Source organism: Pteropus medius, unplaced genomic scaffold (assembly GCF_902729225.1).
Source record: "Pteropus medius unplaced genomic scaffold, Ma_sr-lr_union100, whole genome shotgun sequence".
NCBI classification, from domain to species: domain Eukaryota; kingdom Metazoa; phylum Chordata; class Mammalia; order Chiroptera; family Pteropodidae; genus Pteropus; species Pteropus medius.
In genome coordinates, this window is record NW_024352784.1 from 5,074,336 (window position 1) to 5,086,945 (window position 12,610).

At 47.8% G+C, this 12,610-nt stretch overlaps 1 protein-coding gene across 4 annotated transcripts in view; it reads left to right on the plus strand.

Moving 5' to 3' along the window:
* The window catches only part of SLCO2B1 (solute carrier organic anion transporter family member 2B1), a 48,387-nt gene that overhangs the window by 24,867 nt on the left and 10,910 nt on the right, over positions 1–12,610 (plus strand). For all 4 annotated transcript variants that reach the window (XM_039848056.1, XM_039848053.1, XM_039848054.1 and 1 more), the window contains 2 exons: positions 6,485–6,587; positions 10,634–10,991. In XM_039848056.1, the coding sequence (XP_039703990.1) occupies positions 6,485–6,587; positions 10,634–10,991 (461 nt within the window). The remainder of the gene's footprint in view (positions 1–6,484; positions 6,588–10,633; positions 10,992–12,610) is intronic.

Below are 12,610 nucleotides of genomic sequence, written 5' to 3' on the forward strand. Positions count from 1 at the left end.
CACACACACGTTAATCAGACACGTTCTACTTTTATGTGTTTTTATTTCAATTGGGAAAAGGGTTCTATTGCTAAAAACCAGTCATAAAAACACCAATCTATTCCAGTCTCCCCATTTGACAGAGGAGGAGACTGAGGCTAAGGAAGAAAGGTGACTGGTAGCCGATGTGGCTCAAGAGGCATCAGGTGAGACTCCCCTCAGTGTCTGAGGCAGATCATCCTGCAGTGGCAGGAAGGAGGCCAGTAGTGGCAGAGGTTAGACACATGGTGTCTGCACCATACCGGCCTGGGCATGAATTCTGGCTCTACCTCGTACTAATTCTGAAATCTGTAAAGTGGGTATAGCCATAAAATCTATGTCTCGGATTTTTTGTAAGAATGAAACAAAGCAAAGTGGTGATGTGGGTGGTTTAATGGCTGACACGCAAGTTCGATAACCAGGAACACTTGTTTTTAGTATCTTTCTCTGATCAGACCATCTCTTAAGAGGAAAAATAGCAGAAAATTTACCTTTTTTCTAATTTTCTTTTTATATGCTTTTCTATATCCTACTTCCACTATATTCTGGAAAAGGTTTAAGGCACATGCACAAACACACGCACGACACTAGTAAAAGAGAAATAAGGCTAACATTTATTGCGTACTCCATACCATGCACTGTTCTAAGCCCTTTATGTATTATCTCATCCTTGTAACTCACCTATGAAGTAGGTTCAGTTACTACCCCTATTTTATACCCAAGGGACTGATTTACAGAGGGACTAAAATAACCTGATCACATGGCTAGTGAATGTCAGACCTGTGCTGAACCACTCAATCAAGACCAAGAAGCAGGAAAATAGAATTAACAGCAAAAGGTATCAAAATGAGAGAGAGAGAAACAGAAGCCTGGACCATAAAGATGAATTCATGTGATACAATTAAACCATTTATTTGCTTCTGAGCTTTCTGACAGCTAAAGCCAAAGAGAGGCATGGTAGATTGCCTGAATCTCATTATAAGGAAGCCAGAAGTGTGTTGCATTCCTCACAGAAGTTCAGATTTCCAGGTCTGCTAGAAAACACGATCTCCCTCCTATAAGGGATAGGAAGTTTAGCAGATAATCCCATCCCTGTGGCTGCTTTTCATGGCCACATGTGACGGAAACTGAGGACTGGCAGAGAATTCCACATACTCGCCAGGGTGAGCTCTGGCTCTGTAGGGCTGGGGACACAGCCCTGAGTCAGAGCCTTCTAGTAACTCAGCTTCATCTGAGAACAGCTCTTGGATTACTGGAGGCTCTGCAGATAGTGGGGCCTACCATGCACCAGACCACACAGAGCCGCATGTCCTGTGGGCTTGCAGCTGTCAGCACATAGCCGCAAGAGAGGAAACTCTAACTAGCACCGTCAGCCCAGCCTGCTGACCTGGGCAAACCACAGCCAGATGGGTCTCACTCCAAGACCTGCTCTGAGCAGAGGCACAATGTTTCCTGTTTGTGGAGCCTGCTATTAGTCAGGAGTCCTCAGAACAGATCCCGGAAAGAGAGAGGTGGGAACTTGTAGAGAGCACAGGTACAGTCAGTGATTCCTGTGCCCACAGGATAAAGCCCAAGTGCCTTAGCCTGGCCCTCTGCACTCTCCAGCTCCTGCCCCAGAGGCTCTTGGCCATAGCCAAGTTGGTTTCTTTACTGCCTTCCATATACAACATGCCCCTTCCCATCACCACGCTTTTGCTGTATTGTGACTCTGTTTCAATAATCTTACTTCCTGTCTGTACAAATCCCAAACTGCATTTCTTCCTGGAAGCCTTCCCTGAACCCACAGCCCCTCCCCGTCTGTCCCTCCCCTTCCATCTCCAATCTCCAAGTTCTTTTTTACAGCATGAGACAGGGGTGAGGAGGGGCTATTAGAGGACCTGATTTCAAGAGCCTGCTCTGCCAAGTATTCTTCCTGGATGCCACTTCTTCTTTTAGGACTTCAGTTTCCTCTTTCGTGAAATAGATGTAGTAATAACCCCTGTACCAAACTGTTTTGGGAATTAATCGACATGGCGGATGTGAAAGTGCAGTGTAGACCATATAATGTTGTACACGCAGGCGCAGGTGATACTGGGGGTTGTTTTTAGTGTTTACACGAGGAAAAGGAGCCCCGGGCAAGGAACTTGCAAGATTCTGCCTGTCTAAAAGGCGAGCCTGCTCCTGCGTGATAAGAAAGGCAGGAAAGTTATCAGTCTATCCTAGCCCTTCCTACTTCTATTTCTGGGGCAGCACCGCACTCCTAGCATCCCTCTTCCTCAGGTACCCAGGACTCTTCCATCATGCTTGGAAGTCCTTCCCACAGCACTCTCTCATAGCTTGCCTAGGACTGAGAAAGGAACAAGGAGATTCTCTCATTCTCTTTAGGCAGCTTGTCCAAAGGAAATATTAATATAGCTACATAGGTAATTCTAAATGTTCTAGTAGCCACATTCAAAAGTAAAAGAACTTAATTTTAACAATATGTTTAATTCAATTATATCCTATCTAGATACGTTTTAGATATATTAAATATATTTAAATAAAATGTGTTGTATCTAATATATCCACTATATCTAAAACATGCCCATTTTAGTATATCATAAATATAAAAAAATTAATGTCGACGTAAGAAACTGCCAAACCTGTGGAGAATTTTTATATGAGTTTATGTGAGCCAAAAGTGGTGATGATTGCTGGAAAGCAAGATCTCAGATACTCTGGAGAATGACAATTTTGCAGTTTCTTTTCGGCATTCGAAAGTAAAGAGAACGTAAGGAAGATTGCATGAAGGTGAGAGAAAACAAGGGGGAGTTGGATTACAGGATGGTTAAGATGATGTGCTCTCTGGAGGGTGGTTTTCTTCTCAGGGGTTTGAAAAAGACGCATTTCAAAAGTGCGTTAACCTAGATGCACAGAAACGATGGACAGGGCTGGCTTAAGGCAAAGATAAACCTTTTATGATAGAAGTTATAGGCCTGGGGCAGGACTGCCCACCATGACTTGCCCAGTTAGCAATTTATGATTGGATCACCCTGTGAGGTTACTTGAACTTGTCAGATTTATGATACAGCCCCTTTTTTATTCACATTAATAATGAGACATTATTCATTTTTTTCACACTAAGTCTTTGACGTGCAATGTGTATTTTATATTTACAGCAAATCCCAACTAAGACTAGCCATATTTCCAGTGCTCAGTAGCCACGTGTGGCTTGTGGCTGCTGCATCAGGCAGGACAACTCTTATGAATAAATGAATAATAGACCCACAGTGTCTCACCCAGAGAAATAAGACTCAGATGGGGGCATTTCAGGTCCCTTTACCCTATACCACAAAGGGGCCTCCTAATTTTTCAGTCCTGATCCAAGGCCTCTGACTCATAGAACTTAGTGGATAAAGCTTGAGTATTTTATCAGACAGGCTTGAGTTTGGATCTTAGTTCTGCCACTATCTAGCTGTGTAATATTGAGCAAGTTACCTAACCTCACAGCTTGTTTGCTTAAGTGTGGAATGTTTAAGTCTCCTTTCTTTTCAGGTCCCAGTGAGGATGGAGTAGGAGCATGCATGTAGAGCCAGCGGCTTGGCTTATCTAGAATCACTTTCTGCTAGGGCCCCGGGTACTCAGTGTAGACCCTCTGCCCCACTCTGAACCAGCAGCAATCTGAGAGCTTGCTTAGAGCACAATCGTATCTCCTGTAGGTGTTCCCATTTTTCTTCCAAGAGCCTGGTGTTGGCTGCACCCACTGCCTGTTGGAGCCATCACCTGCACTATTTTTTTTTTCCCATAGACTTTATCAGATATCTGCTATTTTGCCCCAGGCCCTGTGCAAAGTTTTGAAAGAGAATAAGGTAAACATGGTCCCTGTCTTGCAGAGCTCAGAGTCCAGCAGGAGAGAAATAATGAACAAGGTCTGACTGAGTCACAAGTGTGTGTGAGATAGATAGTTCTTTATTTTCTCTGAAAATCAACTTAACTTCTATTCTAATGCCCATCCTGCTGAATCAGACAGTAATTCAACTTCAGCTTTTCTCAGGGTTCTCCCACCAGGGTTAAGCAGAGGTCCTGTGGTCTTACAGGGTGCCAGGCACCAGGGAGGACCCACCCCCACCCAGCAGGCATCAGCATCAGTTCATCCTCAACATGCTTAGAGCAGAGAAGTTTGGAGCGGCTGAGAACAAGGGAGCCCAGCCTCTCTAGGTCAGTTTGCAGCCTGGCCCTCAGAGGGGAGCCGCTTCCTTGAGTAATCTCAGAGGCTATACGGCTCCCTGCTGCTCAGGGAGCCCTCAGACTGCTGGGTCCCCACTGGACCCCTATCCCCCATTCTCAGAGGTCTCCCTCTCTCCTTGCACTCCTGGCAACACCCAGCATAATTTTCTCAATGGACTCAGGCTTTGGAAACAAACGCCAGGAAGGAAAATCTTGCAGCCAAGGATTGCTCTCTGCCCTGCCACAAACCTCCCCTGAAGTCAGGAAATCCAGAGCCCACTGCCTGCTGAAATAAAAGACGAGAGGAAGGGAAAAGCCCAAGGGGGAAAAATACACAGGAATTAATGTTTAATTGAATTTCTCTGCTGTGTGAGGCCAGCCAGGAGCCAGCTAGAGTGAGAGAACCAGATGAAGGTAGCTTAGAACAGTGCACCCCTGGGTGGGGGCGGGCATGGAGGTTTCGAAGTGTGGGAAATTCCAGTATTTGCCTCCTGAGTCTTCCTTAAGGGAGGCAGCAGCAGAGGGGTGGAGCGGGGCCGCGGAGGGGTGGGGAGCGGGGCGGGGCGGGGCAGGAAAGATGAGAGAGGAAAAAGAAAGTGTTAGACACTGACCAGAGGGTGAGGCCTGTAGAGACGGAGGCTCCATGGGGATAGAAGAGAGTGTAGACATAAGAAACATCTAAACCTGCAAAGAATTTTTATAAGATTTTACCTGAGCTGACCTGATGACAATTGCCAAGAAGCAATATCTCGAATGTTCTGAAGAACGACACTTGCGTGGTTTCTTTTATACATTTGGAATTAGGGAGAGAATGTAAGGAAGACAATCTGAAAGTGGGTGAAAGCAAGGTATAGGGTAGTTAACAAGGTTATATGCTTTCTTGAAGGTGGTTATGCCTCTGGGAGGGGTGTCTAAAAACAAGAGGATTACTGGGGCATTTCAAAGGTGTGTTAACCTACATGCACAGGACAGTGGACAGGGCTGGCTTAAGGCAAAGAAGTTATAGGCCTGAGGGGTGACTACACACCATGACTTGCTCAGTTAGGAATTTATGATCAGATCACCCTATGAGGTTACTTTCCATCACTGGACTTATTGGTTTTATTACAGAACCCCTTTTTTGTCCACAGGAGGCAGAAACAGAGGACCCCAGATAAGTTTTCCAGCCGAACCCACCCTCCCCTATGGCATACTGCACCCCAGACCAGGGAGAAGCCAGCCTCTGCTTGCATGCTCCTAGTTATGGGGAACTCATTTCCTCCCAGGGCAGCCTAAAGTGCTCTTTACGATGGGCTTCCGTCTTCCTCTGTGGAACTTGTTTCTAATTCTGGTCTCAGGCTGCATAGAAAAAAAATGTAGTAAAATCAGACCCCACTAGATAACATATTTGAATGATCTTGTGCCACTAGCAACTTCCAAGATATAGTGTCCTCATCTAAAAAACATGCACAGTAATAGTATCTGTGTGAAAGCGTCTTATTAGAGCAAGGCAGGTAGAACACCCAGCACTCAGTGACCTTGGTTCCCCACTTAGGGTGAACCAGCCAAGTGAATACAGGCTCTGGAGTCAAGCTGTCTAGATTCAAATCATAGCCAGACCGCTTACTAGTTGTGTGATCACGCAAGTTATTTCATCTTTCTATGTCTCAGTTTTATCCCCTAAAAAACCAGAGATTATCATGGTACCTATTTCAGAAGTTTGCTGTGAGGTTTCAATTAGTTAATGCACTGGTTAGTCATTAAAACAGTACTGAGGTTGTAGTAAGTGCCTAGCAAGCATTAGCCATTATTCATCATTATTTCCATCCTCCTTCCTCCTGTGATTGTGTCCCAGAAGTCTTTTTCTCAGGATAAAAGACCTCTCCTTCAAGAGTTGCATGTAGGTCATCCTCAGGCAGGTGGAAGGACACTAGTCAGGCAAAGTTGATCATTTATTCGTGAAAATATTGGTGATTTGAATGAGGTGATATTTAAAGTGATGAGAATAGTGATGACAATGGTGGTTATGGTGGTAATTTTCATGATAATGTTGGTGATTATTGTCATGCTAATGATGGTGATGACAAAGTTTAGTCACTGGAATTTCATTCGTTCTTTCCAAACCACTTGTTAAGTACTTATAGGGACAAGATCGAATGGAACTCTGGTGGCCCCTGTTGCTCCTGAGAAGGTGACAAACCCCACCCTCTCCTCTCCCAGAGCTCCCTTCCCCATCACACAAGCATGTCTGAACAGAATGTCTGGCATCCAGCTGACTGCCCTTGGCTGTGTGTTTTCTCAGAAAAAGGACTCCCCCTCTGAGCAGAGCCCCAGGGAGTTCCCAGAGAAGAAGGACGGCCTAGCCCGGGTTGCACCAGACCTGACCGTGATCCAGTTTATCAAAGGTAGGTGAGCTCAGGCCAGGCTATGGGGAAGCATTTGAGATCGCACAGGATCTAGCCCTTTCCTGCCTTTCTTGATTCATCTTCCAAACCTACAGGCCCCTCATGAGCAACATACACTCCGTGTAAGTCTTTGCTCATACCATCCCCTCTGCCTGGATCATCACTTTTTATTATTACCTATCAAAATCTTCTCAGTCTCTCTAGATCAAAATCAAGTACCACTCCTCCCCTACCCTCAGCTAATCCGGCTCTCCCTCTTCTCAGCTCTCCAAACCCTCAGGGCTTCTATATCAACTCAGATCTGTGCTACACACTTGTCCAGTCCTTCCCCCAAGTAGTGAGCACCTGAAGGCCAAGGATTGTGCTGGCTCGTCTATGACCCTTCTCCTCCCACCTACCACTGTGCCCACAAACAGGAGGCTCTCAGGAAATATTTATTAAATTCCCAGGCTATGGCATGGGTAGAGGGAGCTCTGGGCTGAAGTACAGAGGCTTGCTCCTCTTGGAGCCTCAGTTTCTCCATCTGGGCTGTGGGTGGTAGACTCAATGATCTAAGATCCATGTCTCTCTGCTATGCGATCAGTAACCAGGTCCATGTTGTGACCAGGCTGTCCTTTCTAAAGAATCTGATTGCATAATCATCGATCAAGTGCCTACTGTGAGCCGGGCTCTTGCAGAGCCCTGAATAGCAAGTCAGAGACTGGATTAGAGGCCAGTCCCCAACACTGACCAGTGTACAGTTTTGTGGAAGCTACTTTCTTTCCCTAAACTGAGTTTTCTCACTTGAAAGATTAGGTACAGACCTTGCTCTGCCTCTCAAGGACTACAGGGAAAATCAAATGGGATGATGAATGGAAAGCCCTTGGTATATTATTAGAAAACAAAACAAAACTGTACTTATAACAAAACAAAACTGTACTTATATAAGGGACAATTATTATTTCAGTTATCACTGCTGTTGTTATTATTCTGACCATGCCCCGAGACAGAAATTAAGCTGCCTGTGATGACCCCAGGGTTTGCTTCATGCTCCCATTGAGGACTTTTGCAACCGAAAGTTAATTAGGCCCAATTTGGGGGAAGCATTTCCTAAGACAGTATGTTGGGATACCAGTGATCTAGCCCCCAGTTCTCCAACATCCCCAGGGAAAGGGGGTCTGGACTCTACGTGGCTGGGCCTGGAGTCACAGGCTTGAACTCTTTAACCTCAGGTCACCCCTAGCTGCTGGACAGCCCTGGCACACTGCTCCATGGAAAAGCTTATTAATCATTGCTTTGGCTCCTACCCAGAGGAAAGCTGGAGCCAGTCGCTGAAATTAAATCCTGGAGCCGGTGTCCTGGGCCAGATTGTCTCTGGTAGTTTCGACTTCTACATGAGCTTAGAGGAAACCGAGGCAGAGCTGGCCACAAATCCTGTGGCCAGTCAGCCCACTTGGCTGCTGGGCTTTCTGCTGAGCTCCAGAGGGACCACTCTGACCCTGAGGTTTGGCCTTGACCACCTGAGACCATGAGAGAAGCAGAGGAAGGAGGAATTACAGTCCTTGAGCTGGAGGAGCCCTAATCTCTTGGAGGAAGAGAGCCCCTGAGCTAAGGAAGGCTCTTGCCTGATAGTGGAGACATAGATCCTGAGCTGGGAGAGGCCCTGGCTGAGGGGAGAGACACAGTCTGTGTTAGGGGTGGGGTGTTGGTCCTTGTCTAATGGAGGACACAAAATCTCTGAATGGAGGGAGAAAATGCCTTGTCTAATGGAGGACCGGGCCTCTGTGCTGGAGGGGACCACTGTCTGACGGAGAAGACATTGTCCTTGAGTTAAAGAAGGTCCCCAATAAGTGGAAGTAATACAGTCTTTAAACTGAGGAGTGACCAGCCCCATCTAAGGGAGGGTACCTGGCCTCTGAGCTGCAGCAGGCCCCTGTCTGATAAGAGACATAGTCTCTGAGCTGAGAGAGGTCCTGGTTTGTCTGATGAGGGAGACATTGTGCTAAACTAAGGGAAGACCCCGTCTCATGGAGGAGACACGCTTCTGAGCTAGTGATGGACCCTGGAGTTTCCCTTCGGGTATCCCTATCTAAGTGGAAGGCATAGACCTGCCCTCCAGGAATTTTCTACCTGTTCTAGGGACAGGCTGCAGATACTTAGAGATAGAGGATGGGTACAGATTACACTGTAGTGATTAGCACAGGAAAATGGGATGGAAACAATTAATGGATGGAGCCCTCTGGAGTCAGGCAGCTGAGGCCCAAGAATGCGGAGTAGAGGGATAGAAGGGGGAATGGCCTTTACACTAGAAGTCAGGAAACCCCCAGCAACTCCTGGCTTTGTCTTGGCTTCTCTGGATGAACTTGGGTGAGTCTCCCCTGTACAATGAGGGCACCTTTACTGCTTGGGTCAAGCTAAGGCCAATCCTGGCCAGGGCAGCTCAGGGAGGGAGGGAGGCTAGAGTAGCTCTACCTGGGGTGAAGGCATGGTGTCACACCTCCCTGCTTCAAATCCTAGCTGAATGCACCGCATGTGTGGCAAGGGACTAAGGACAGGAAGCAGGCCTAGGACATGAAGAAGGGGGAATTCCACAGCCCCAGCTCCCATCTACCCTGCCTGGACTATTTGTCTTTATTTTCTGGCTTTCAAGAAAACAGCTCCATGCCTTATCCAGGGGCTAGGGAATCACCTGGCTTGACTCTGGCTATGCTCAGAGGACAAACAGAAAGCTCCCATGATAGAGGCCCTGGTCCTGCTGCTACGGGCACAGAAGGGACCCCTCACTCAGCCCAGAGAAGCCCATGGCCATCTCTCCTGACCTTCCCAGCCTGGAAAGTGGTTTGCTCCTCTGACACATCTTTTTAGAAAGGCCTTTCTTCCTCTCTCACATACCTTATGTCTAATTTCTGTCTCACCTCTTGCAGGCAGAAACACATCTCTTCTTCTTTCGGTGTTAGCGGAGAGAGAGTCACACCATGTCAGAACAGAAATGTTCTTGGCTGTCACCTTGGCTGCCCCTGGCGATGAAGGCCTTGAAGCCCAGAGCTTGGAACTTACCCAGTGTTACGTGCCCTTCAGCTCAGCAAACTTGTGATGAAGGGAAACCTGTACCAGGCTCTGGTTTAGGAGCCAGCAGGAGAGTGGGGAGGTGGTCGCTTCTGTCCCTGTCCCCATGTGTTTGCCCCTGCTGTGCCCCTACTAGGAATTCCCTTTCCTTCCTACTCCACCTCTCTAGATCCTTCCATTCTTCAGGTCCCACCTCTGTCCTACCTCCCGGAAGCCGCCCAGCGCCCAGCCTGCCCAGGTCTCACCTTCTCTGGAGATCTTAGATTCTGCGCCAACATTTTAATGTCTGATCACATTAGTCTGTATGTCCATTCATTCCATATATATTTATCAAGCGCTTACTATGCCCCAGGCTCTGGAGATTCAGCAATTAGCACAGCAGACAAAAATCTCTGCTTTACACGAAGCTTACATTCTGGTGGGGTGACAGAAAAAAAAAAACCAAAAAATGGCTAAATGAGTAAAATGTGTAGTATGTTAGGTAAAGTCCTACGGAGAAACTTGAACTAGGAATTTAGAGAGCAGGGAAGAGGATGCTGGGGACGCAGAAGGGAAGGCAAAGGTGCGGGTTGGCTTGGAGCTAAAGCAGGACAAGATGGAAAGGGCTGCGTGAAAAATAAAAGGGATGAATGAGTGGAACAGAAAAAATGAAATCAGATGGGCAGGCACGAATGAAATAGAATCAAATAAAATGGTATGGAATAGAACTATACAGCATAGAATTTTGAATAGAATTGAATGGAAAGAAACACAATAGAGCAAAATGCATTCTAACTCAATGGAATGGAATAAAACAGAATTTCAACAATGAAGTAGATTTAAATGGAAAGGAGTCAAATGTGATGGGATAGAATTGAATGCAGCAGAACTAAATGGAACGAATTGGGACAGAAAGACTGAAAAGGAATGGAATAGTTTAAATTGAACAGGGCAGGATGGGACAGAAATGAATGGCATGGCTGGCTGCCCACTCTAACCTTCTCCCCTACTCACCCCAACAGTCTTCCCCAGGGTGCTGCTGCGGACCCTGCGTCACCCCATCTTCCTGCTGGTGGTCCTGTCCCAGGTGTGCATGTCGTCTATGGCAGCGGGCATGGCCACCTTCCTGCCCAAGTTCCTGGAGCGCCAGTTTTCCATCACAGCGTCCTACGCCAACATGCTCATTGGCTGCTTCTCTGCACCATCGGCCATTGCTGGCATCATCCTGGGGGGTGTCCTGGTCAAGCGCCTCCACCTGTGCCCCATGCGCTGCAGCGCCCTTTGCCTGCTGGGGATGCTGTTCTGCCTACTTCTCAGCCTGCCCCTCTTCTTCATGGGCTGCCCTACTCACCAGATTGCGGGCATTATCCACCAGCCTGGGTGAGTATGAGAAAGCGTGTGAGCAAAAACATGGCAGACGGTGGCCCAGACAAGGCCGGGTCAATGGGGTACCTCAAATCTCACCTGCCTGTAGCTCCATCTCCTCGCCTCCTTGCTGGGCTGTTATGAGCAGTGGGACTTCGTTCTCTAGTGAAGGTTTCACACAGCACTAGAAGGGGCAGGAACTTCACTAGCAGGGTGCTCAGGCCTGGGGAGGGATGGAGGCTGAGTCAAGACAAAGCCACTTGTGGTGATGGCATCTCCAGTGTGGACAAGCCCTCTGTGCCAGTGAAGGTGGGGTGCATCCCAGGAGCAGGACCCAGCTCAGCCTGAGGAAGGCTTTGCTCCGAGGCAGAGGAAAGACCTGCCCAGGACGCAGACCACTCTCCATCCCTAGGGGGAAAGGGTGGGAGAGGGGGCAAGCAGGGGCTGGGGGACCCCTACCAGGGACACACGCAGAGGGGATTTATGCTCTGGGAAGGGCTTGCCCTGGAGACTTCAGAGATTCTTGGTTCTTAGAATCTAAAGAGAAATTCTGTTGTTCCATGATCCTAAAATTCTGGAATTTTTATTTCATGTCTGTGGGGCAGCACCTGCCTCAACAACACTGCCAAGAGGAAAGCTTCTGATGTGGACCTCCTTTCCCTCCCGCTCCCCACCCCCTCCCCGCCACACACACACTTTTTCCCCTTGGGAGCTACTTGGAGAGGATATTGTTGCCTCTTCTCCAGAATGATTTCATATTTTCTGGAAATTGCTCCAAGCTTAGGCTGGCCCAATACCCAGTTAGAATTCCCCAACTTTCTCTGTTCCCGCCTCTCCCTGGGCATCTCCTCCCTCTACCCAAGTGCCAGCTTTCTGCACCTAGGGCTCCTGTGTGATAGGGTGAGGGGCGGGTTAGAAATGTTCAGCCCTGGCCTTCTCTGTTCCAGGTCCCACCTCACTGATCTCTCCCCTCCCCGCTCCCCTCTTTCCTTTCTTTCTCCTTTTCCCAAATAACAAGCCATCTCTGCTGTCCAGGGTGAGGCCTTCCATGTGCAGAGCCCTGTTCTAGGCCCTGCAGGGAGGGCTTCAGCCAGAACTTCCTGAAGCCCCGGTCTGAGGAGGGGGCCAGGACCTTGAAGTGAGTTTCAGAGTAAAAAGTAAATGGATATGTTACCACAATTTAAAAAAAAAACAACAACTGCCTATGCCACATGCCCTATTTTCTTTTCTTCTCCCTTTCACCTTGACATCTCAACTCATCTACGTTCTCATCTGTATTCTTACAATTTACTCACTGAACTTCGAGTTCTAATTCATTGAAGAAGGCTTTCAGGATGAACTGAGCAAACTGAGAATTTCTCATACTCCAGCCCAACTAATGGTATCGATGGCTGCCAAGAACTGAGGTCTCCCATGCGCCTAACACATGCTCAGCTCTTCCTATATTCTACCTCACTGGACCATCACAGGATCTCTGAGATGGGTCCTGCCATTATCCCCAATGGTATCTCTATCTCACAGATGAGGCTAGTGAGGCTCAGAGAGGTGAAGTCACATGCCCAGGGTTGCCCAGCTGGGAGGGGTCAGAGCCTGGAGCCAGGGCTCTCCTTAGAGGATCAAGGGGCTGAGGAAGA